Raw genomic sequence first — 27,897 nt, 5'->3', positions numbered from 1 at the left:
GGGAATTATAATGAATTAGTTTATCCCTCATCGTTTTTGTACGTCTGGATAAGCCGAACAATCTTATAATCTGATAATCTGATTGATGAAAAAAATTCAGAACTTTGGTCAGAAATACCTTCAGCTTACGACGTATATTTATTGGTTTGACAATTCAAGTAGGCCCTATTATGCTGATTAATGCGCAGTTCTCAATTTTGTTATTGTGTGTGCCGTAAAAATGAACATTGAGCGCTCGAACGTTTTCGTGCAACAACACAATAGTGCGCAACACCAGCTGACACGGAGAGATCAAATTAAAAGCTGGTTCCAAACTTTGGTACAAACTTTAATCCAGATGTTTGAGCAGTGTCTTACCACTGACTACCGAGGTTAGAACTACAAGGGTCGTGGGTTCGAATCTCATCCGAGTATACATGCCTTTAAAAACGAAAGGAAAACCACACTAGGCCGGGAACCCACGCAGTCAGGTGGAAACTTAAAACCCAAGCCACATGAAATTAGTTCAGCGAATCGAACCGATGTCCAAATGAGCGTGTACAGGAAGAAGGAATAAACCACGCAACCTATCAGTTCCTAGAACTGCAAGTTGTAGGGAGGGATTGATTTTCAAGATTTTGAAAACAATATCAACTCTAGCAAATAATTAGGAAACAATAAATAATAAAAAAAAAATGAAGAAGCGGGCACATTATTCAGGTGTTGCATATGGAGCTTTATGGCGATGGTTCGCCTATCGGAACGATAGTTGCCGGAACATGGGGGGGGGGGGGGCACACCGGGGTTGTTGAAAGCAGTTCTAGAAAAAAATCGCTCATATTGCCAATAGTAAAACAAAATGCGACGGCCCTGCCCCCAGAATTCAAAAGGCTGCAAATAGGTGAACTCTATAAATGGAACAAGTCCATGATTTCGCGAATCGCGAGTCTTTTCATAGAGGAAGGTCTTATTGAGAAAAAGCCAACGCCCGGGTGTAGTTGTTGGTTAAGGATTTAAATTTAATCATGCGTGAACCACCTACCAGAACTTTATAGAGCAAGTAGTTGGCTTTAATTTAAAATGGCCAGATTATTGAATTCGCGATGTAAAAATTGGCGAACGGTCCACTGTCAACGGTCATCAGCAGGTAAAAGAAAACTGTAATATGAAGAGCTAATTACACCACTTCCGTGTTACTCGGTTGTTTTGTCAAATTTACCACCCTGCTAGGTGAAGAAAAGCTTTGATGAAAAGAAAAACCAAATGTGGCATTGATTGTACATGTGGTGTAGTTTGCCTTTCCTGCTTCCATTGCTCATTATGAAGGAGTTTAAGAACCCCTGCTCTGGTGAGTGTAGTGACTCTGTCGGTTCATTGATTGATGTGGCACTCGCTAGGGAAATACAAGTAGAGGAGTTTTGTTGAGCTGTTGTAACTCCACACGTACTACCTTGCTCGAGGGGAGAGCTGAACTGCTACGTGTTCACACACCACAAGAGGCCGTGTACCGTCCGCGATTGTTTTGAGAGTGTAGAATGTAAGATTTGGCTTCATGTGACAGTCGAATCGTTGAATATTGTATCATTTACAATACAGTAGGTTTGCTGTGAGCCATAAACAACATGGATGTACTTGTACATGTACCATAACAAAACATACCACTGTTGGGCACAACAACACACGGCACCAGTACTACTCTGGATAGTCATCAGCCACTTCGGGTACCCACCACAGACCACGAAATATCCCACGGTACGCCGTTTGCGGTTACTATACACGAACACGCACACAACAGCTTGATTGCTTTACCATTCGCATCTGAGATGAGATTATAAGCTTTTCTGAAAGATTGGTGTGAAGGAAGGAGGGTCTTTGTCATCTTGGATAATTGACTCTGCGTGTGTATGTGGTGCAGTCGTTCGGAACCGCTGTGGTGCCCCTACTCATCTTAGCTGACATTCAGTTTACCAACGGAACATCTACTTATCAAGTTATGTGACGCTAGCTTGAAGAACTTCTGAAATCATTAAAGAGTATCCACTACTGCAGGTCGTTTTCTTTGATACATCATTCACATTGGTAGTTAGCAGAGAGCCTTTGTTTTCGTCTGCACAAAATGTACTGATACAGTCGTCTCCTAAAACACTCTCACAGTACCCCCAAAAAAAAAAACATGCAGCGACTTGCCACCGTTCTCGGCATGGTACTCCTCGTACTGCAGGCTACATCAGCGCAGTTTTACTCCAGCGACGAAATACGGCGTTTTACCCGGGATGTAGATTCCACAATGAGTGGCATGCGAAGCGCGGCTTACAGTGCCGACGATACGCAAGATATCCAGGAGGAGATTTTGAACTTGCTCGGTCTGAAACGAAGACCGAGGCCGGACGCCGTGAAAGGGACACACAACCGCTCGGCACCACTCTTCATGTTGGACCTTTACCGCTCGTTGAATACCAAGGAGTTCGAAGATGAAGATTTGGATTTGTATTTGCTCTCTGATGATGTGGTTACATGGATGCCTGGGACTACCTTCAATTACACCATGAATGAGGTGTCTGCTTTAAATCAGGCTGATACCATAATGAGTCTTCCAGGTAAGGTGTTGATAAACGCGTCTGGAGCCCTGTATTCTACTGGTGTAGAAATATTTACTTTTCCACTTCTTAATTAAAGTGTTAAAAGCGAGGCTGGAAGGGATCAAACAGTCGTGTTTCCTTTTGCCATAATGATTGTTCATTATGGATTTTTTTCAATTTTCGTAAAAGTTGCGATAACGTTACCCTCCTGCCGACGGCAGAGCAGGAGGGTTACGTTATCGCAACTATTTTCGTAAATAAATAATAATAATATTAACAATATGACGAAACTGATATTTTATAGTATACCGTTTAATACTCTTTCATATAGTTTACTTGAAGGGTAGGTCTGGTGGTAATTTATAGACCAATAATATCAAAGTTATACTTTATATATATCGTCCACCCTCTGCATTGGGTTTGAAGCAGTTCCCGCCATCCATCAGCAACCAATCCCTTAGCAGACTAGGTGCAATAACGTAACCCTCTTCCCTACGGCGGAGGAGGGTTACGTTTTCACAACTATTAGCAGACAATCTCTTTGAAACAGAAATTCAAAGCATTTTGTCCCTTTTTGGACGTGTAAAACTGTTTTCAATTTTTATTTGAATTCAAATAAATTAAATTTTAACAGGGTTTTACATTTCAGCTACTCCTTAGTAGTACTACTGGTGGTACGATAGCGGAACGAACTCATAGTTCTAACTTATATAGAAGTACCTTTGGTTTTGAGTGAGCCCTTAAAAATTTTAATCTATAAAAACAACGGCACATATTCTCATTCAATTCCATTGTTGATAATATCTAAATATTCTGACTGAATGTCAACAAGTTCTGAATTGTTATAAATCTGGAACCTGCTGCGGTATCGGAACCTGCGATCGCCGGAACCCACGACCTCCGGAACTTGCGACATATTGCTAGAGCACAGACACGTTAGTCTAAAGCATGGAGGTAGAAATAGACTCCATGGTCTAAATTATCTAGCCCAAATTGTGGCCCATTACTTGAATTATGTCTAACCACTGGAAGTATTCGGCACCACTCCTTCCTATAAGCCATGCAAAGGTTTAATTTTATGTCCCATGTCTTGAGTTTGTTCTCAGAAAGCCACAAAAGAATCTTAACATACCACGCATTGATTGCAAAAGGATTAAGATACAGACTTCCTGCTGAGGCCCTAAAGTTAAAAAGTAGCCGAGACTCAAGACTGACTGTTGCAACAAAAATTAGTAATGTCTGTGATAGAGTCCCGATTTGGGCTTATTTAAAGACACGAATAAGTTTTGTAATATCTGAAATATAGCTCAAAAGGTTACTTGGTAACGAGCATCGTGGAGCTGTTGATAGTGTAAAATGTTGTGAGAAACAGCTCCCTATGAAAAACGTAGTTGTTGAGAAAAAAAGTAAATTTCCCTATCACTCAAATATTTGAATCCGAGAAAGACTTCAGGTCTGAAGTCTCTCTCATTCATGTGAAAGTACACATATCTGTGCAACAAACAAGGGTGTTTTCTCTTACATTACTTCGTGCAACTTCGATGAACAATTGAGCCAAACTTTTCACAGATTTCTTGTTTGATGCGTACATTGTTGGGCTACACCATGGAGGTAGTAATGGTTACATGGATGGCTCTATGGATGGCTCTATGGATGGACAAACCGAGTGAGAACACTAGTCTTTGACAATATTACCAAACGTTTCCAGGGGTCAATTTCACAAAGAGTTAGGACTAGTGTAGGACTAGTCCTAGAAGATATACAAATTGCATGGATAGTCCTAAGTTAGGACGAGTAACTGGTCCTAACTCGAGATGAGACTAGTCCTAACTCTTTGTGAAATCCCAGGCAGTGCCTTTAAAACTACTTTGTCCTGCCGTGCCCGTGTTGACTGCCATAGCTCCTACTCCTACATTGTGCAGGGCTAGAGTGGGTTTGATGACTGACCTCCCCACCTGTCACATGGATATAAACCAGCTGGACGGCTAATTAGCCCACTTATTGTAACCCAGCAAGAAACCTCAAGTTACTCAGTCACTTTGCAGTCCACACATTGTGGCCCTCTAAACCTAAGGAACACAGTGGGTTGTATGTTGTAACATAATACATCATTGTGTAGGAGTCAGTTCAGACTTGGATGTATTGTAGCCCCATGGCTCAGAAGGGCTCGCCATATTGGTGTTGTGGGGTCTGGTTTGCGAGGTTCTGAGGCAATGACAACATGCCTGCACGGAGGCAGCGAAGGCGGTTGCCTCCATGCTCCTTTGGTCAGTGCCTTGGTGCCCTTGCAATGCTCCAGTAGAAAGTTCCAATATCCGCATAGGTTGCCCTTTACCAAGGGGATAATTCCTTTGTTGTGCCTTTGCAACGAAGCGTAGGGTCATTAGATAAACTTATGTGACAACAACACCATGAGAAATTCCAGCACTTCAAATCAACTTGTAAAACCAAAGCTTTCCTTCCACCATGCCAATGCAGTCAATGCACCTTGCATGGATCAACTCTTTGCTCCATGGTTTAGAAAAAGGCGTGTAATGTATTTGTGTTGTTGGTCTGAACATGGTCTGAACTGCGAGGTTCATTTGAAGCAATGGTAAACTTAAGAGAAACTGTCGACAACAACTTGAGAAATTCCAGCACCAAAAATCAACTCATGCTATTACAGAACCCAAGCTTCCCTTTCCTCCATGGTGATAAATCGTTTTAATATAGAACCAGTATCTCAATGACAAAACGCAGGGTCGTGGGACTGGTTCGGGAATTGATCGTGGCCTAAAAAGTTAAATGGCCATTACATTTCTTAGTCACTTCAGATATTTTAAGAGGCGTCTTGTTTAGTAAGTCTTTTAAAGGCATTGGATTAAAAATTTGACACTGTTGATAATTACTCAAAATAATTATTATAATAAAAACCTACTTCGGTAACGAGCAATGGAGAGCTAGCCTGTTGATAGATAGAACATTGTGAGATACCGCTCCCTCTGAAGTAACATAGTTTTTGAAAGAGGTCTCATTGAAATATTTGAAGCTGATAGAACACTTCTGGGTTGGCAACCTTTTAAAGCGGCTGTGTTACCACTGCACAAAACAACTGTTGGTTTTGTGAATAATATATCTTCAGCGTGACAGTTGTACAATATTCCCAAACGCAATGTGGTACCATCCAATTTAACACCAAACAAGAAAAAAAGTACTTCTACAAATATGTCATATTTTTTATATTAATTTTTTAATTTTAAATCTTTAGACATACACAATAGTTACAAGTTGTGCAGGGGCTGTCAAGGTTAAAACAAAAGTATAAAACTGTCATCAAAAGATGTGTAAAACCAGACCCCTGCCAACGATAAAAATATAATTATACAATATAAAAAGGAGATTACACTGAAAGATTTCCAGACTATTGAAAACAAAAAACTACACCCACAACAAAACACCGCAGCGATAAGAGGAAGGGACAACAATTGAAAACAAAAAAACATAGACTAAAAACCCTCAGAAAAATAAAATAAACAATAAAATTGGCACAGAGTGCACCCTCACAGATTCATGCCAACCCACTGGGACCGAGCACAATGATAGCAGAGAGCCTACCCAAACACCACCCAAAAAAGCACAAAGACCCCTTAGACAATTATTAAAGAAAACAACAATTAAAACCACTAGCACTATTAACATACTAAAAATGATAGTGTTGGCAGAAGCACAACTCTCTATTTGGGAGCTAAGTAGATCCCGAAGTTGTCAGGTTAAGATATATGAATTACGGTGATATTAAACAGTTCACTTCTTGTGGGTGTTTTTTGGAGATCGTCAAAATATTAATAAGTTCAAGCATCCGTCTGAACAAATTAATCCGTTCTGTCTTCGAGCTATGGAGACGCATCAGCCAAATAAACACATCTTGGACTGTATAACCGCGTATAGGGCCTACTTCTAAATATATTAAAACAATATTTAGGAGCAGTAGTATGGGCTTCCACTCGATGCTTGCAGGGTTTTAATTTCGTTTTGAGTCGAGTCAAATTCCTTTAGCACTCTGTTCAATTTAGCGTATCTTCATTCTCTGCAAATTTGAATGCTGCTTTGGTGAATTGAATGATTATTTTGTAAAATCGAATGACGCAACATTACATTTGACTAATCATAAAACGAAATCTAATTACCCTTTTCAGTTGCATTCGATTTCGCGCGAAATAGAATAGCTTGGTGGTTAAATTGGCTGCTGATTTGCCGAAATTGACCGAGAAAACCTATACTATCCAAAGCTGCTAACCAATTCGTCTAACCAGGTAAATTTTGGTTGCCATAATAGTAAAGGAACATTGCTGAATTGTGGGTTTTTTTTGTGCTAACAAATCAGTTGCTGGCAGTGTATTTTAAGCACTTTGTAATCCACCCTACACTGACAATGCGATTGATCGGCCATCTTGGTTACACGAAAATAGTGGAAAACGGATTACACATTATTTTTGCATGAAATCCATTCAAATACAAATGAATGAAACGCTCACTGGGCGATAATTAACTCCACTAACGGGGAATAAGTTTTATTAATTTCTTATCAAATGCAACACTTCAGACAGAAGTATTTCAAGGGAGGTTTTCTACCATCATCCTAAGAGCGTGTAAATCTGTGATCTTAAAGACAGTGGACACTTTTGGTAATTGTCACATACCAGTCTTCTCACTTGGTGTATCTCAACATATACATAAAATAACAAACCTGTGAAATTTGAGCTCAATTGGTCATCGCGTTTGCAAGATAATAATTAAAGAAAAAACACCCAGGTCTTACGAAGTTGTGTGCTTTCAGATGCTTGATTTCAAGACCTCAAATTCTAAACAATTGAGGTCTCGAAATCAAATGAGTGGAAAATTACTTCTTTCTCAAAAACTACGTCACTTCAGAGGGAGCTGTTTCTCACAATGTTTTGTACCATCAACCTCTCCCCATTACTCGTTACCAAGTAAGGTTTCATGCTAATAGTTATTTTAAGTTGTTACCAATAGTGTCCACTGCCTTTTAACGATTTTTTGTACCAATTCTGTAATGTTTTAAAGATTGCATATCAGTTTACTGTGAATTCTCCAGCTTGGTTCGGCCTTCATTGGTGGAGTATAAGTTCTTTAAATCTTAGCTCTGCTAGACGTATGATCGATTTGCCTAAGGCCGTAATTTTCTACAAAAAAATGTGGTTGCCACATGAAGTCATTTGTCCGCGGCTGGTCAAACGACCACTCGTCAGTTGCGCATGCTCAAAATCATGCCAAAAATAATGTGTGGGTTCAGTAATAATTGGACCGTTCCTTACTTTGGGGTCAAGGGTCATGGTGTCTTAAGTAGTTCATGCAAGATTAATTTTGCCACGTTTCCAATATTGTTTAAAGAGAGTGAACACTGTTGGTAATACTCAAAACATTTTTTTAGCACAAAAACATAAAAAGCTCACGTTTTCTAAATATCCGAAACGGTCATTGGATAGGGGACAATGTTAAGTTCTCATATTTTCCGAAAAGAATCCCTAAGGGTTTTGGGTACTTTTTGTATGACACAAAACAACACAATTGTCCGCAGATTTACATTGAACGTACACAGTTTAAAGATAATGATAGTAGAAAGCTTAAACTTTCGGCCTTAAAGCCATTGGACACTTTCGGTAAACAGTATTGTCCAAGGCCCACACTTCGTTTATCACAACTTATATATAAAATCACAAACCTGTGAAAATTTAGGCTAAATCGGTCATCGGAGTCGGGGGGGGGGGGGAGAAAATAACGGGGAAACCCACCCTTGTTTCCCCACGTTTCGCCGTTTCATGACATGTGTTTAAAATAAATCCATAATTCTCGCTATCGAGAATTGATATTGTTTTAAGGTTTTCTCAAAAAGTAAAGCATTTCATGGAATAATATTTCAAGACAAGTCTTTTACCTTCTGTAAACCCTGTAAATTATTTGTAAATCTGTGAACTTAAAAAAAAAAGAAATCTGTACCGAAAGTGTATAATGGCTTTAAAGGCAGTGGACTCTATTGGTAATTACTCAAAATAATTATAAGCACAAAACCTTACTTGGTGATGAGTAATGGCGAACTGTTGATATTAAACATTTTGAGAAACGGCCCCTCTGAATTAACGTAGTTTTCGAGAAAAAAGTAATTTTCCACGAATTTGGTTTCGAGACCTTGGAATACGATTTTGAGGTCTCAAAATCAAGCATCTGAAAGCATACAACTTCGTGTGACGAGGTTGATTTTCTTTCGTTATTATCTCGTAACTTCGACGACCAATTGAGCTCAAATTTTCACTGGTTTGTTATTTTATGCATACTTATGTTGGGATACACCAAGTGAGAAGACTGGTCTTTGACAATTTACCAATAGTGTCTAGTGTCTTTAAAGTTTTTACACCTTTTGTTTTTGGCCATGTCTTTAATCCACACTCACTGTGAATGAACATGTACATGTACATTGTATGTAATATAATTTATCTGTAGCAGTAAGTTTCAGCTTCATTTATCGTCAAGTTTTTGAGAAGAAAAAGTGAAAATTACATGGCGATTTTGACACGGTGTCATTGTTGTATTCAGTTCTTGTAAATACGTCTGTGTACACATGCTAAAATAATTTTCGTTTCCAGGAAATGAATTTCGTGACTTGTTTTAATCATTTCTCAAAAATTACAGCACCTCAGCAAGTAATATTTTAAGGGAAGTCTTTCTACCACCATTAACTTCAAACCTTAGTGGAATGAAAATCAGTGGATATTGTGTTCTGTGTCCTACACAAAGTAGTACCCAAACCCTTTAAGCACTGTTCCTGTAAAATGACATTGCACAATAGGTGTGATATCGATCAGAAATCTAAATTGGTGCCCCTGAAATATTCAACTATGCCCTTTTAGCAGACGCAAATGACATGTTGACAAGTGGTTGATGGATGAATGACACAAGTACGTGTGAAAACGTTCCGAAAAACTAATTTTTGCAGCATCCTCAAAAACGTTGACATTAATTAACTATGGAAGGCTCATAGGGCAAACAACATTAATGGAATCAATGTGTGTTGAAGAGGTTTTCAACTAGTGGTTTAAACCAAACGAGGCCTGGTTCTTGATAATTTTACCGAGACGACGAAGGTAGGGTCGTAAAGGTATAGGCCTACTTCTGTCAACGGTATTTTGATTTACAACAACATTGTGGTGAACAATTTAGTTTAAATTTTTGATTTCAGTCGTTACAACCAAAAATAAGGACAATTTGTTTCCATGCTGAAAAGTGTGCATGTTTTTTTACCTTTTCGCCCGACTCACACGACGGATTAAGCCTAAATGTTAACAGGTTTGTTATTTCATCATGTATCACACACAAAATCACTTTCTGTGACCATTTTGTCGGCTCTACAAGTCCTTAAAGGCACGTTTGGTGATTAAATGGTGAAAGAAGAACACCCTTGTTGGACGAATTTATGTGCTTTCAGATAGGAATAAAACTTAAAAGCCTTCGTTTTTTAATATTTTTAGTGAGAAATTACCCCTTTCTCAAAACTACCGTTACTTCGGAGGGAGTCGTTTCCCACAGTGTTATATACTATCAACAGCTCTCCGATGCTCTTACCAATTCAGGTCAGTTTTTAAGTTAGAGGCTTTTGCATTAGGCGCTTTACAAATGTCTTATTATTATTATTATTATTATTAATATTTGTTTGGGTAATTACCAAACGTGTACATTCAATGAGAATTAGCTCTTTGACAACTTGCCAACCGTTGGGAAATGCAAAAATAGGGCATTATGGTCTGAATGTTTCCACCCTATAGCAGAGTCTTTCACCTGGCCCTTCCCTCCCTCCTTTGTCTCCCTATTCATTGTTAACCCCTTGTTTTTGTGCTATATCTCTATTAATGTATTTCCACCTAACTGCTCTTGTAACACTTTTTTACCTGTTTATTTTTTTCTGTGTTGTCATTATTTAGCCTTCGAGAAGGACTCTTCAAAAACAAATTCACCCAGATTGTGAATCATAAGAGCTGAGCACATGACCATCATATTATTTGGTGATTATTCAACTGTGGTCAAGGTTAAAGCGCTCCCTCGGTGCGGGTTCTTTAATTTATTGTCCGGGAGTTATAGGAAAAGGATGTTGTGTTCCCTTCGGCGTAATAAAGATGTTTGTTAAACGCCTCCATTTGACCATGATTTGACCATTCTCTATGATTTGACGAAGATCAGCTGTCCGACCTCGTTCCCACGGGCTGTGTGTTTATCGTCTCCTCTTAAACAAGACACGGGTAATTGTCGAGATGAGATTATCATTTAATAGCAAGTGCGCCCACAGTTTCTGGTTTTAGTATGGTCAATAAAGTAACAAAGAATGGCAAATGGGTGAACGAACTTGTAAGAACTTGCATGAGCCGCCATCTTTGATTAAAACGTGCGTGCATGAAAGGCTATCATTGGGTGAGAGTCGTCCGCAGTTGTATGCTTGTAGTTCATCAAAGATGGCGGTCAGTGACGTCATTCAATCTAACTACACGCGCATAACCCTCGACGTTACTCTGAGATCACGCGCACGTTTTGGGGGCACGAAGAACAAGTACCGTCCAATTGCATCGGTGACGGCGCTGTTTGAGAGAATGACGTTTTTGCAAGGGGTCATCTGTTCAGATACAACCTTCTTTTGTAGCAAGTTAAGCTTTCAGGTTGAAATTCTTTTGTGTAGGGAAGCAGTTTAGTTGTCTTGCCCTGCATTCATGCATCATTGGGGCGCAGTTTAAGAGTGTGACGTCGTTACAAGGGGTCTAGTTGATAACGGCCTTATTTTGTGATCTCAGGCAGCACCTTTAGCTCTTGGGAATCAAGTACGCTTCAATTATTCTTCATTTCCTCTAAACATGAAGGGTAACAGTTTAAAAACAATATTGGGGGTGATTGTACCTTTATAATTGATTTATTGAAGTACAGTAACATTTCTAATTTTTAATAACTGTACTTCTTGATTCTAACAGGAAGCCACCCATCACATTTATGATGTATCACTTCATTTCCATCGTTTCCACTTGTTGAAAAAAATACTAAAGTGGTCTTCCTTGTGGTAACCATGCTTAACTGCTAGACGCAAACTTGCAATTCTCGTCAATTACCGTCACAACTGTCAACCCAATGACTATTCTACTAATCGTCTCGATTGAATCTACTCAAGTACACATTTTTCGGTTGAACTATTGCCCTTTTCGAAACCACGGTTTCGGCTTTGGATTCGGCTTCAGGCTCCATCCTCTCGTCTGAAGCCCTGAGCGCGGACGCAAATTATACGCAATGTGCCAAAACAATAGCAGGGCAAGCTAGCCTGAGCTGAGTCTTGAGCCGAAGCCGTGGTTTTGCAAATGGCCTCTATTTGTCTGAAGTTATTTCCACCGTGCGAGGATCACTCATCGCCGCGTACTTAGCTTCAATATACTAGGACTGACAACTCCGGGATTTGCTAAATTAATGTGTAAAGCTGGGGAAATTTGTAAAGAAAACAGAGGGAATTTCGGGAGGCATTTCTCAACAAAGTGGCGGATGTTCTTGATTAGTAATAACCCGTCACTGACGATAGCCAGTAATTGAGACCGGCATCTTACCGTATCAGTGACTCACCTTGAAAAGCTTTGGCGCTAATTCTCTACCCATTATAAACTATAGTCGTGTTCATTTTGGTTGTTTCTGGGCCACTTTCATAGAGTGTGAGATTGAAGTTTTCCTGAAATTTATATTTGACTCGACCTGAAGCATAACAGTTCAATAAACTGCTTGGTTATATAATTATATTGGGTGGGTTTAACCACTCCATGGTTTAACAAAGATTTAAGATTGTCTTATCTCTAGATAGTTACTCGTCCTAACTTAGGATTACCCTTTATTTTTTTAATCAGTCCTAGGGATAGTCCTAAGTAAGGACTAGTCCTAGGTTCCTTTTGAAAGCGACCCCTGTAAGTGTAGGATATCGCTCTATAGCTCTTCACTTACCTCTGTGAGTGGGGCCGTTTTGGGCCAGTGACGTCCTCGACCCCGAAGAAAGTGTCTCAATGGGTCAATCCTCAATTGGGTCAAACCCCAATCGGGTAAAACCTTTTTCTGTTTGTTATTAAGGTCATCTTGGTTTAAGATCGGAGTCAAAACACGGTCAGGTTGATCCGGAAGTCGGGTCGTGCTGGCCCGTAAGTGGTTATCACGTGGCACCTCTCAGGTTCATTAACTAATATTATGAAGTTTTCACAGCGTTGTACTATATTTTTTGTTTTGAAGACTGAAGGATTTAAAGGGAAGGTATATATTTTGGTAATTAATTAACTCTTAAAGGTAATGGCAATACAAACCTTTGGTTGGAAGCATCAACATGAGGTTTCGATGTCACTTAAAGAAGCTTTTTGAGAAACATTTCACTTCGAAGTAACGAAGATGTAAAAACAAAAATATATATATCATTGTTTATGTTCCAAAATTTGGATCTGAGAAAGTAACTGACATTAGTAAAGTTTCTTAAGTTGTGTTTTCCTATTTTGGATTACTCTTCCTTCGTGGACATAACCGCTTCGGGTTTTTGGTGATATCTCAAAAACGCTACCGCCTTTTAAATGAAATCTTCACATGTAATTTGTATGGTATATGTCTACATTTGTATATAGAAATTAAAGCAATGGGAGACTTTGGTGCGCTTGGTGGCAGCAGACTATACCAGGTTAATTTCCATTGTTTAGTAGTTCTGAGCGTGCGCACGCATGACCGAGAACAATGGATTTTACCTAGTAAGTCTGATGCCACCAAGCGTCCAAAAATTCTCCAATCGAATAGTTACAACAACTATTTGTATACTATACTTTGACTTTAAACGAATATGCTCCTTCACAATCAGTACACTTATTAATTGATAACTTTTAGAGTTCAATCATACACTTGAGTTGCATCTAGCCTGTTTGTAGAACACTTTGCTTTTAGAGTGTGATGCAGGGAGCAAGCAACATTGATGTTGCAGCTTTCTATGTGATGACTTGAAATATTATGTCCTGCGTAATTTATAAGAATGATGGAGTATGTGTCAATAAATTAAGCGCAGATCGGCAACTTTAAGGAACACGTTGCCTTGGATCGGACGAGTTGGTCTATACAAAAACGTGTATACAGTAACCGTTTGTTATGAAATGCATAATGGTTGGAAAGATGTTTTATGGGAGTCAATTTGACTCCCATTTAACTCCCATAAATGGCCGACCGTGTTAGTCGACGAGGTGAAAGGAAAACCGTGCAATTTCGAGACATGTTTGTGTGGATCATTGTATTCTACTTTTACAACATCTTTCTATCTATATGCATTTTATAACAAACGGTTACAAACGCTTTTCGAAGACCATCTCGATCGGTCCAAGGCAGCGTGTTCCTTTAACTATAGCATGTTACCACATATAGGAACATTACGGAATTGGTAAGAAGAACAAAATCGTCTATGATAACAGATTTTATATAAACTTACACATTATGATGTTAGTAGAAAACATCCTTTGAAATATTTCTGTCTGAAATGTCATATTTGATGAGAAATAAATAAGACTAATTTTCCGTTTGGAGTTTATCACTCAGTCAGCGTTTTTTTTTTTTTTTTTAAATCAATGTCATGCAAAAGGTATAATCGGTCCGTCACAATTTTCTTGTTTCTTGTGATCCAGATGGCCGATGGATTTCAAACTTGTATACAGGTTTATCAGTTTATGTATGATGGATTACAGTCCGCAACTGTTTTGTTAGCAAAAAACAATTTTGTAATGTTCTTTTAAATCTTACCCCAAACCTTATTTCTCGGAGCTTACGGTGTCTTTTTTATCAACTGTTTTTTTTTCAAGCAGCATCATCAGATGGTTGCATCCCGACGTTTTATGATAGGAAACATTACTTAAATGAAGAAATATCAGTGTTCCCTTTTTAATTTATCAGAAGGTTGTCTGTTGCATGGACCGTGTGTTATAAATTATGGGAAAATGAAACACAAGCCGGGTTAATTACTTGCCAGGTTTTTGTTTTTTCTGAAGGTCGTGAATGCAATGAATCAGGTTCTTTTGGGAAATGAAAAGACATAAATTGTGGACATAAAAGGTTACTCATATCCAAGCCGTAAATGTGTAACCATCTCGCAGTGTAAATACTTCCATATTCTTTAAATTGCGTGACATGGCAGTAATTCAACCACTTTCATAAAAGTAGGTTTACATTATGTGTCTAAGTTTTGCTATTTTATTGAAGTGATTCGATGTTTAGTTTGCTATGTTTTTTGGTTGGAACTTTTTAGACGTAACACAATTTTCATTGTATCATTTTGGACAAAGGATATCGGTTTTTGTGTGAATGGGGATAACAAACTATTGAGACCCAATTTCATAGAGCTGCTTAAAGGCACTGGACACTATTGGTAGTTACTCAAAGTTATTGTTAGCATGAAAACTTACTTTGCAACAAACAATGGAGAGCTGTTGAAAGTGAACAATGGAGAGCTGTTGAAAGTGTAAAACATTGTGAGAAACGGCTCCCTCTGAAGTGACATAGTTTTGAGAAAGAAGTAACTTTCTCACGCAAATAATAATATACATCAGACATGACGCATATTATAAGGCATCTGAAAGCAAACAATTTTGTGCAAAAAGGGCGTTTTTTTTCTTGTATTATTTTCTTGCAACTTCGATGACCAGTTGAGTCAAAATTTTCACTTATATGTGTTGTTTTATGCATGTTGGGATACACTATAAGTGAGAGTATGCATGTACTGGTCTGACAATCTTACTAAACGTGTCCAGCACAAAAGTAAGCTAAGCACACAATCATTTTGCTTACCAGTATATGTGCCAATAATTATTGATGTTCTGTTTATCAATCAATCAATCAATCAATCAATCAACCATTTAAGCAATCAATCAAGCAATCGGTCATTCAATCGCTCAATCAATCGCTCAATGATCGATCAATCAACCAATAGGGCATCTGATAGAGTGTCAATCGTTTATTAGTTGCCTGTTCTGAGGCATTTAGCAAAGTGAAGGAACACTATTTTAAGACCAAAGCCGTAACGAGTTAGTCCATGTATCGTGTACATTCCAGGGCCTTTTTGGTAGGCAATGTACTACTGGTCATTACGGGAAGTGCTACATTAATGTGTCATTAATTCCACATAATTCCAAGAGTTACATAAAATAATAGTGGTTCGAGGTGACTTTTCGTTATTCTGCCGCGGAGGAGTACAATCAAAATACACTTTACTTAAGAACTCACTCCGCGGATCTAAATCAGCTATTTATAGTCAAAGTAGTATAGTTAAAAGGCAGGGAAAAATTTTTCAGAACTGAGAAGTCTCCCGAACAATCATATAAATCTACTTCGCGGTAAGTAGATACACATGGTGTTACCGCAAACCAAATATAGATAGCTCACCATGCAATGCCTCAAATCATTGGTGTTACCGCAAACCGAAAATAAAGTGATACCTCAACATGCAAATGCCTCAAACATGCTTAAACTTATGGAGGAAGCAGCTCAAACTAATCCTTACACGATTACTCATACGGTCTGCCTCCATTCCTCCACGATCATGTCATGGAAAAACAATAGGCAAAGCTGTCACATTGTGTCATGTTATGAAGCATTGATGATTACCACTGCTACACTTTGTTTCCGTTCCGTGATAAATGGACCAGATTAGTGGCTTAGCTCTTACAACTTTTTGTTTGTTCCAGGTTTTGTCCCGAGTGGAATGAATGGTCAATTTAAGAGACGGTTTTATTATTTTAGGATGTTAGATGATTGTTTCCAGGCTGGTGATTTATCAGATTTTTGGTCTGGTTCTGGGATAATAAAACTAAAGCTCTTTGCAAAATCACTGGTTGGGTTTACGGGCTCCAGCTTTGGCTTCGTCTGCCCGTTTGAAGTCCCGTGAGGAATGCGCACGTTGTCTAGATAGCCGACACGGTCATTGGATAGGGGAAAATGCAATGTTCTCACATTTTCCGAAAAATTCCCTTAGGGTTTTGGGTACTTTTTGTATGACACAAAACAACACAATTGTCTACAGATTTACATTAAACGTACAAGGTTTAAAGATAATGACAGTAGAAAGCTTAAATTTTCCCTTGAGAATTTACTTGCCGAGGTTCTGTAGTGCTGTAAATTAGCAAAACAAACAAATAAATTATTTTAACGGATTTACGCGACTGTCCTGAAAATATTTTCAACGACTAATAAAGCTAATTTCGCTGGGAGCAGGAATCCTAAATATCCAGCTAGACTCAAGAGTTCTAGTAATGTTGAAAGGCTACTGAGCTAGCAGGTATAGGCCTATGCACATGTATTATTTGTACATATATATTATTTTGGTTTGCGGTAACACCATGTGTTATTTGGTTCGAACATGGTTCGAAGTATGCCTACAATTTCAAAGCAGCCTTCGACAGAAAGCACTTTTATTATCATTTAAAAAAAACCGAGTATGTATCCCTTAAACTTCAAGAAATCGAGAAGCGTTCCTGTCAGAAACGTTTCTCAGATTGTGTTTTCATAGTATAATAATAATGCCAACATTAACATACAGTTCCGTATCGTAATATTATAAGAAACACAAACAGACAAAAATCCATACAAGTTTGTCAGAACACCCCCCCCCTCCCCCTTACACAGGCCTATTTATTATGACAGCTATGGGGTTCCTTTTTCGTAAGACATCCTCTGTTGGGTATCATACAACGAGAACAAAGAAAACATTGTGTGCTATAGTATTGTTTCATCGTGTAATGTATACACAGTAAGTTGGCTTGTGTAAGGGCTATATGTAACCTATATAAGTCCTTACTCTATGATCTGACAAACTTCAGATATGTATATATAAAAAAAATTGGTTTGCGGTAACACCATGTGTGTATCTACTTGCAAGGTAGAGTTGTTCTTAGAGAACTGTCTTGCTTTATTCTACTGCCGCTTCACTTCAGATAGTGTATGGACGTCACTTTATAAGGGGATGCCATTGAACCTTTTCCCTGACACTTCACCAAAATATAGAACAACCCAATCACCAAAAATCAAAGTGGACTACTTGTGTTTACAGAAGGTCTATCTACACACCTAGTATAAACTATCTATACCTCAGCCCTTCACAATCTATCTTTCGTTACAGACATCATTCATAACCCACTGCTCCCCGTGGATCATAGCTAGCAAAGTTAACGTAAATAGTTATTTTGCCCTTCTTCACCCTAGGCAACCCTACGTAAACATGGCGCAGTTGGCAGGCTTGGGGGCGTTTCCGGATAGCCCGCTGAGTGGAACTGAAAATACACTTGGCACGTGTTAAGTTACATACACCTGTTTGACATTCCTTCTGGATGACGAGACTACGATCCCTTTGAAAGACTAGACTTGATTTCAAGTCGGAGATCGTGGTTGTTTCTCTACGTCAACTCCGCAAAATGCCAAGACTTGGTTATCAGACACCCTATAACTCGTAGGCTATGACGGTGGCCAATAAGGTTTTTTTCTTTCTTTCACTATTCTCACGCAGCTTTGATTACCAATTGAGTCCAAGTTTTCACGGATTTTGGGTTTTATGCAAAGTGTTTGAATACACAATGGAGGTAGAATCACAGTACTGATCTTTGACAATATACAAAATATGTCCAGTGCCTTTAATTCACAAGAGGGCGTTCTTCAGGCAGGTAGACTAAAAGCCACGACCACAGACTTGGAACCAAGTCTATTTTACAGGCTCAACTAATAGTTTCCTTTGGCTCTCAATATCGGAACCCGCACTTTCCAATCCCTTGCGTATTCAATGCGGCAACTCAATCACTAACTCTGAAGCTAACCAATTTCACAGGATCCGTTTGTTGTCACAAAATATTTTATCATAGCAAACCAATGGTGAAGTTGCTCTAGCTTATTCATTATCTCGGTCGATTTACCCCCGTTAAATGTACGCTGGGCTACATTTTGGAAATGGTATACACTTGGCTTATGGCCTCCTATTATTACCATGCTTCATGGTAAATACAGAAGTTACTGACCATTACACATTTACTAATGGTAAGAACATGGATGGAATAAAAACACACTCCCCCATTTATAAGAAGCACTGCAGCTGTTGCTAAGTTAAACACTTGATGTGGTTTTAGAGAGAGAGAGAGAGAGAGAGAGAGAGAGAGAGAGAGAGAGAGAGAGAGAGAGAGATTAAAAACCTACTTAACCTTTTAACAGCTATTTCATTTTTTGTTAAAATAGTTTTTTTTTGCGGATAAAGTTTTTTTTTCATGTTTAACAAATTTTTTTTTCCTTTTTTTTTTTTTTTTTTTTTTTTTTTGGGGGGGGGGGGGTGCTGGTCTTTTTCCATCGGTCCTTTTTCACCAACCCAGCAATGAAAACGCCAATCGGATGTGTATATGCCTCTTCGGAGTTCTACACCAAACAAAATGGCTGCTCTTCTGCGGTACACTTAGCAGTCTATCTCGTGGTGAACTTGCTCTCAATTCTCCTAATTTCCATAAATCATGGTTTTATGACTGACATCAATGCCCGGTCAACTTTTTCGATTAAAGGCTTCTGGTACTTTTTGTACGACACAAAACACAAGGCTACACACAGTTTGAAGATAATGCTGTTAGAAAGCTTTCCTTAAAATATTTCTTCCTGAGGTGCTGTATAGTTTTTGAGAAATGAGTAAAACAATGTCCCTAGAATAAATTTCGTCTCGGGAGACAAACAAGTAGGGGCATTCACATGTAACGACATGTAACGAAACATCGCTCTGTGATTTTCACCTTTTTTTCTCAAAAACTTGACGACTAAATATTGACGCTGAAAATTCTACAGGTATACAACATAACATAAACATCTTCTTTCAGAGTGAGTAAGGTTTCATGTCTTGGCCAAAAACTTGATCTGCAAAAGGTATCAAAACCCTTTAAAGGGTTCCGCAAATAGTACATCGTGTCTGTCATGGTTAATTTACTTCGCCTTGCTTTTGTTTACGGTTTCTGGTCGTTATCGCGACCACTGAACTTTTTTTTCCCGCCGAAAATAGTGGTGATGATTGGGATACTTGATCTGACGTGTTTATGTACATTTTCTCCTCGAAACATACTGGATCACCATGTCCCATGTCTTTAAAGTTTGACTAGACAGGCGTGTTAACATAGATGGATTCTCATTATTAATGGGGAAAAGTGAAGAATGTGTTTGGAGCAATTTACGGGGGCAACTAAACAGTGAACCGTAATCAGTTCAGACAAAATACGTGTGGGTGTGTGCGCCTTGCAAGTTCAACCATAGAGAAAGGACCCACCGTTCAACTCACTGTATAAAGAGCACAAGTCCGTTCCGCAGGGTCCCTCCACCATTTGAAATTTTGACCTTTAATTGAAGATTTTTTAGAGCAAATCTTAAATATTTAAAGGAAGGATATAACCAGCCTCTTTTTGTTAAGTAATTTTTGAAGACCGTATTCTCACTTGGTGTATCCCATGCACCATATATACAATATAAAGTCTGTGAAAATTTGGGCTCAATTGAATTGGTCATCGAAGTTGCAAGAGAAAAATGAAAGGAAAACACCTTTGTTTCACAAATAAGTATAATTTTAGGTGCTTTGTAATAGAGGGAGTCGTTTTAATTATTACAAGTGTTTTATACTATTATCAGCTCTCCTCGCTCGTTACCAAGTAAGTTTTATGTTGAACATTATTTTGAGTACTACGTATCCAGGGGTGGATTTCACAAAGAGTTGGGACTAGTCTTATCTTGAGTTAGGACGAGTTACTCGTCCTAACTAAGAACTAGCTGTATACGTTTTTGATATCTCTTAGGACAAGTCCTAAGTTAGGACTAGTCCTAACTCATTTTGAAATCGACCCCTGGGGTGGATTTCACAAAGAGTTAGGACTAGTCTTATCTTGAGTTAGGACCTGACCAGTTACTCGTCCTAACTAGTCCTAGGACTAGTCCTAAGTTAGGACTAGTCCTAACTCTTTGTGAAATCGACCCCAGGTCCTATAATTTTTACTACAATTAGTGTTAGCAATTTCTCATTATTAATGGTCAAAGTGAAGAATTCGTTTGGGGCAATTAACGGGGGCAAACAAAAAGTGAAAAGTTACCTTATTCGTTATCCCACCATAAATTCAGTTCAAACAAAAACACGTGTGTGTATTTAAAGCGCATTGCAAACGTTTTGCGAAAGAAAGTTAAGTGGTACTAAAGAACACAACGTCCGTTCCTCGAGTCCCTCCAACATTTGAAATCTGAACCTTTAAAGATGAAACAAATCTGAAATAAGGCAGGATACAGGATAGCATACTTTCGATGACCAATTGAGCCCGCAATTGTGCACAGATTTGTTATTCTATGTATGTTGGGATACAACTGGTCTTTGACAATTACCAGACGTGTCCAGTGCCTTTAAGGGCATAAACAAGAATGATGATAAAGTTATTTTATACAAATCAAAGCGTATATTAAAATCTTTGCAGTTTAATTAGAGTGCCCTACAGTTCCATTGTGTCCAACTAAATTTTCCTCACTTTCCCCGCTGGGTGGATCTGCGAGTAAAAGATGTTTTCAAACAATGTGGTTTGTGCGTCTAGTATGTCTATAGGGAGCCAGTGACATCCCCACCTGTTACTGAAAAGCATTAGTGCTTCACTGATTTAACATTCTGAGAAATCAAACTATGGGTGGCATTTTTTTTTCCTTTTTCGGAAGAAACAAAAATGTTGCAGAACCCGAGATGAATCAGCAGCTGTTGATTGGTGATCGATCACCAGATCCAAGATCCTCAAGATAAATGTTGGTTATTTTCACCCAATTTCTCAGAAAAGTTAAAGGTTGAAGACGGTCAAACTCAAGTGTGGGCGTTTTGTTCATCAATGTTTTTGTTTTGTTTTATGTTGATTCATTTTATTTTTTTGGAAATATAATGTTGTTTTTATTTCAATGTAAACTGAGAGACAAATTTCCCTTTGTACTAACTTTGTTTCAGTTTAGGTTTTAGTCCCACACTCAAACACACTTACTTCACCAACCTAAGCCCAGCTTAAAGGAAACGTTGCCTTGGATCGGTCGAGTTGGTCTTTGAAAAGTGTTTGTAACCGTTTGTTATAAAATGCATATGATAAGAAAGATACTTTAAAAGTAGAGTATAATGATCCACACAAGTATCACTCGAAATTGCGCGGTTATCCTTTTACCTCGTCGACTAACACGGTCGGTGTTAATAGTTCGCAAAGTAAAAGGAAAAACACGCAATTTCGAGGCAAATTTGGGTGGATCATTGTATTCTACTTTTAAATCATCTTTCTAACCATATGTATTTTATAATAAACGGTTACAAACGCTTTTCATAGACCAGCTCGACCGATCCAAGGCAACGTGTTCCTTTCAGGCAACAATTTTACATGTTAGGTATTTCTTTAATTTTAAGACCGAGGCAGAACTTATCTACATTGTCAGCTCTGAGTTATTGGTTTATATTTTAAGAATCTATGACCACTGGTATGCACGTTTTCACATTATTGTTTATCTTATCAACTGACAAAAAGTGCATTCCGACGTTGCAACGCAAAATAATGACTAGACTAGTTTTGAAGACACACATTCTGAAAGGGCTACAAATTTATGTTTGTTGACTTTTCCATTAAACTGCAATCATTTACAGGCATTTAACGGGGCACATTGAATTCGGAATGTGCGCTTTATGCCTTAAAAAAGCAGTTGGTTTGAAATGATAATATTTTTAAGTAAAATGTAATGATTAAGTAATGTTTCTGCACAGTATAGGAAGACGATGATGGGTGATGAATAATCAATGTAAAATTGTGTTTTTCTTTCCTTAGTACATTACAAAGAGAAAGCAATAGCGAAGCACGGACCTCATCGGTACCACTTTGATTTGACACGGATACCTGAAGAGGAGACAGTTACAGCAGCCGAGCTCCGGGTGTTCCGATATAACACCAACCAATCACCTGGGAATGGAACCTACAGGATTAATATATACCAGGTTCTACCTCCGGATCAAGAAAGTGGAAGGTAAGAAGCCAAAGATCCGGGCCCAATTTTATTAAAGTGTTCAGCATCAAATACTGCTCAACAAATTTCTTTGCTTAAACAAAATTTGAGGAAGCATGAGTCACAACACTGATACTTTATGGATTGAGTGAAGGCCGGTTTACTGTTTCTGTTAAGCAACACTTTTTTGTGCTAAGCAAGTTTTTGTGCTTGCAGGCTTTATGAAATTAATAACGGCCTGTGCAAAAATTTATAGAGCTGCTTAAGCACAACAAATAGTTAAGCACAACAAAATTATGCTTACCAGAATGAGGTTACCAGCCAAACTATGTCACCAACCAAAAACCAAACAACCATGTCATGCACAAGTACATTTTGTGACCGTTATCCAGCTCATTTTTGCAAAGCAGAAAATTGTCATGCAGTATCTTCTGCATTAAAGCCTCTATGAAGTTGGGCTCTGGTGTGGAGCTAGTTTGGAGCTATAAATCCAGCCTTGCGACAATGGGCAGCACGCCATAGCAATACCTCTCCGAACACTGTAGGCCCTAGTGTGACTATTTTGTGAGCTTTACCATTCCTGTATAGTACCTTTATTAAAAATACTGCAAATTTGTGATTTTTGTTTTTGCATCATAACAGAACCTCCAGGTCAATGGCGTATTTGGATGGGCAAGTGGTCGGTCGAGGTGAGCATGGATGGCTCGTATTTGACGTCTCGATGGCAAGTTCTTCTTGGCGTACATCTCCACGCGCTAACATGGGATTGCAAGTTACTGTGGAAACATTACAAGGTATATAACAAGTTAAACATTTTGATTTTGTTGCAATGTGCATTGAAGTGTTTTATATAATATAAGGATCAGGACTCTAATTTGGGATAAGATTTCAAAAGACAACAGAGACGAAGTTCAAATCGGACCAGAATTTATTTTGCAAGAACAGAATCTAAATAAGAAAGAACTTTATTCAACGTTTAAAAGTGCAACTATTTTTATTTGAACAAGCACTAAGATAAGATAAATCTCATTTTTTCTTATGGGTAAGTATTGATCACTTTATTCTATCGAAAGTTGCTAGATACTTCTAGCCGAGTAAATTTTTATTGTTGTTAATTTTAAGATTGTGATTTCCAAAAGTATCGTTGTGTTACTACAAGAGAGGTTTGTGGTGACACCTGGTGGAAATCTCTTTGAGCGGTGTTGGTTCTGAAAAGAATCTGTGGTTAAAGACTCAGTATGCTCTTATCGTCTTCAGGAGAAAAGATCAGAGCAAACTTATGAAAACGTTGAGTCATTAGAAACCACCAGTTCATTTCAGAACCAATAATCAAAAAGAGATTTGCACATAAACTTATCGCAAACTTAAAGACAGTGGACACTAATGGTAATTGTCAAAGACCAGTCTTCTCACTTGGTGTATATCAACATATGCATAAAATAACAAACCTGTGAAAATTTGAGCTCGATTGGTCGTCGGAGTTGCGAGATAACTATGAAAGAAAAAAACACCCTTTCTCGAAAACTACGCCACTTCAGAGGGAGCTGTTTCTCACATCGTTTTATACTACCAACCTCTCCCCATTACTTATTACCAAGTGAGGTTTTATGCTGATAATTATTTTGAGTATTTTATACCAATAGTGTCCACTGCCTTTAATGTTGTGTTGTTGGATGTTCTTGTAGGACAGTCAGTGGATCCCAGTGTGATCGGCTTGGTAGGGGTAGACAGTGAACAAGGCAAGGAACCATTCATGGTAGCCTTCTTTCAAGGCACAGATCAACAGCGGACATCCAGAGTGAGAAGTAGACGAAGCACAACCAGAAAACCAAGGAAGAATAAACGACCTGAGAAGACAACTACAAACTCACTCAATGATCTTGGAACGCCATCTCTGAATGGTGAGTCTTACACTGGGCCTGAAACATTCTGGAGGTAATAAAGGCGATTGCCTCCATGCCCCCCCCCCCCCTAGTATTGCCTTGGTGCCATTAAAATGCTCCTGTAGAAATTTTCAATTTCCTTAATTAGGGTGCCCTTTACCAAAGAGAAAATGCCTTGGTGGCCTTGCCCTTCCAAAAGAGAAGCATACAGGCCTGAAACCATATAGCTGGTTTTCTTCTCACAAACTAAATGATTAATCAATACAACTCTCAAGCAAGGGCCACTGTCAGTAATTACTGAAATCATGAGAGTAGTAACAACAGAATTAAACAAAAAGAAATGAAGAAAATACATTAGAACAAAAATACCATAAGCTGGGAAGTAGGTGAGTTTTGAGTTGGCACTTGAAGGTCACTTACCTGACAGCACATTGCAGCTTTTTCCACAATTTGGGGGAAACAACTAAGAATGAAAAAAGAAATGCATATTAAATTGTCGTGGTGCCCCTGACTTCAGGAGCCATTTTTCACAATGTTTTATACTATCAACAGTTATTTAGAGTAATTACCAATAGTGTCCAGTGCCTTTAAAGATAGCATGAGATAGCATGAGGTAACACCTCCAATGATCATTTGGAGCAAAACAGCAGACTCCTATTTGATGGGTGAACGCTTTTTTGACAACCAAGCAAAAAAGAATTACCAGAAGGTAACTTTTCTCGTTAAGGTCATATGTCACAGCTTTGGTAGTTATTCTTGCCAAATCTTTAGGTGAGTTGACATTTGTTTAGAGGGGGGGGGGAGTAAAATTGTAAAGACCAGTTAAAAAAATAATCCTTGATTCTCTCTCCCTTCAGCAAACTCGGGGTCAGTCAGACAGCGAGAATGTCAGAAGAGGTCACTGCAGGTCAACTTCCGTGACCTTGAATGGCAGGTAAAGTACATCATCTTGTTATTCTGCTGCAGTCTATTTATAAATATACACACATATGGGATGTTGAGAGACTGTGATTGATTGGATGAGAGTGTGGTTTCTTTTTCAACTTTTTTATTTAGTGGCGGTCATTTGTGAAAAGAAAAATGCATTTGCTTTAAAATATTGTTATTTTGACTCTCTGTTTGGATGGAATGGAGAAAAAAAAAGATCTTGAAATAAAAAATAATTATGCAGGTGTTAAATTTTATGTTCAGGACTGGATCATCGCGCCCCACGGATACGCTGCGTACTACTGCGAAGGGGAGTGCGTATTTCCACTCAACGACCACCTGAATGCCACCAACCATGCCATAGTACAGACATTGGTGAATTTACGGAGTCCGGACGCCGTACCGCAAGCCTGCTGCGCTCCAACCAAACTCAGTGCTATCTCAGTTCTCTTCTTTGACGACAGCTCTAATGTGATACTGAAGAAGTACAGGAATATGGTGGTACGTGCTTGCGGCTGTCACTGAGTCTCTGTCTCTAGATAGTCCCCTTTAAAGTGCATCTTTAGGTCTGCCATTTTTTACGGGCAACAGACCGTGCAAGTCTCGCGCTGTCTTTTTTTAAATAATGTACCCTGTTCAAAAGGGACTATTGGCAGCGTTGAGTAGCACAAAATTGGTAACTTGATTGGCCAAAATTTACCTCAAAAAACATTTACACCCCAAAAAACATTTACAACAGATTGTGCAAGTCTCCCGCTGTCTCTTGTTAAACAATGACCATTGTTCAATTAGGCCTTTAGGCAGCAATGAGTTGCAGTAAAATGATAACTTGATTGGCAAAAATTTCCCTTAAAAAACTATTTACACCCATTGCTAGGAGAATATCAAGTACTTTCGATTTCTTTTGGCTGGAAATAATAAATTCATCAGTGATTTTGCCTAGTTTGATAAAATTGATATTAATTGTGATGAACAATCACTTTTTTACCATGGGTGGTAAAACCTGCTGTTGTGACGCAGCTAAGACAAAAACCCAAGTTGCCCGTAAAGATGTCATAATATCAGGAACTATCTGTTAAACATAAAACAGAACCCTAAATCATTTATATCCTGCCTCCCCTAGTATTTTTTTATTTTCATTGGAGGTTTGCGGTAGCACCTTTTAATGTTCCCCGGGAGAAAAACTAGAGAGCCAGAGGCAGTTATATGTGTCTGCAAACTCAATATTTCAATCATTAATTGCTTGAGGTCTGTTGTGAAGCTGGTATAGCACGAATTTGCTAAACGGTGATAAAATACTGCTTAGCGGAAATTTTTACTAACCAAATTACATGTGATTTACATTGTGGAGACTGTTTCCCTGGTAAGTAATTTCATGAAGCTGTTTGGCAGAAAATACTGCTTGACAAATTTCTTTGCAAATAAGAATTTAGTGGGGCAACAATCACAGCAATGTAAACTTAAACATAATTTTGGCTGGTAACCCAGTTCTGTTAAGCAATACTTTTCTGTGCTTAGCAAGTTTTTGTGCCTTTATGAAATTGGGCTTAAAGGCAGAGTCACACTGCAGCGATAAGAATCACGACGCAAAGAGAACGCATACTATTGGTTTAATCGCTCCACGCAGAATACGCCCACGCTTATTCAACCAATCGAGGGTGTGCATTTTTATCGTTCTCGTTTTGTTCTCGTTATCGGGGCCTGTGTCTTTAGGACCACCAAAACTGTAGATACAAAGTTGCCTCCATGATGATGTATCATACCTTATGGACAGGTTTTTCTTGTATTTTTAAGTATTTTTATTTAATCATTATACGATATGTGGGATTGGAGTAAATGTACAGTCTGTTATAAAAACTAATAATTAAAGGCAGTGGACACTATTGGTAATAGTCAAAATAATTATTGGCATAGAACCTTTCTTGGTGATGAGTAATAGGGAGAGGTTGATGGTATAAAACATTGGGAGAAACGGCACCCTCTGAAGTGCCATAGTTTTCGAGAAAGAAGTAATTTTCCATGAATTTGATTTCGAGACCTCAGATTTAGAACTTGAGGTCTCAAAATCAACCATCTAAGCGCACACAACTTTGTGTGACAATGGTTATTTTTCTTTCATTGTTATCTTGCAACTTCGAAGACCGATTGAGCTCAAATTTTCACAGGTTTGTTATTTTATGCATATGTTGAGATACACCAACTGTGAAGGCTAGTCTTTGACAATTACCAATAGTGTCCACTGCCTTTAAGGCATCTCTTATGGCTGTTGTGTAGTATTGGAATGAGTGTACTGTTAATAGAACCAATGGTGCCTGTTATAGACCAATTGAACCAACTCTTATTAAATTTTCAGGATTGGAAAACCAATCCCCCAAACCAATGGTGTATCATCTCTTACGAATAAGATTCTGGGATTGGAAATAATTTACTGTTACGAAACCAGTGGTGCACCATCTCTTTTATAT

At 38.5% G+C, this 27,897-nt stretch overlaps 1 protein-coding gene across 1 annotated transcript; it reads left to right on the top strand.

The window, feature by feature from the left end:
• The first annotated feature begins 1,208 nt into the window (after nucleotides 1-1,208).
• LOC117300873 (protein DVR-1 homolog) lies at nucleotides 1,209-26,954 on the top strand. Its single transcript, XM_033784726.1, has 6 exons — nucleotides 1,209-2,576; nucleotides 22,448-22,643; nucleotides 23,265-23,416; nucleotides 24,308-24,523; nucleotides 25,363-25,439; nucleotides 25,697-26,954. The coding sequence occupies exons 1-6, from the start codon at nucleotides 2,153-2,155 to the stop codon at nucleotides 25,955-25,957; spliced, it is 1,326 nt and encodes a 441-aa protein (XP_033640617.1). The 5' UTR covers nucleotides 1,209-2,152; the 3' UTR covers nucleotides 25,958-26,954.
• Nucleotides 26,955-27,897: the final 943 nt, after the last annotated feature.

Source organism: Asterias rubens, chromosome 16 (assembly GCF_902459465.1).
Source record: "Asterias rubens chromosome 16, eAstRub1.3, whole genome shotgun sequence".
NCBI lineage: Eukaryota > Metazoa > Echinodermata > Asteroidea > Forcipulatida > Asteriidae > Asterias > Asterias rubens.
The sequence above is the reverse complement of the archived record's forward strand: the minus strand, read 5'-3'. Positions and strand labels throughout refer to the sequence as shown.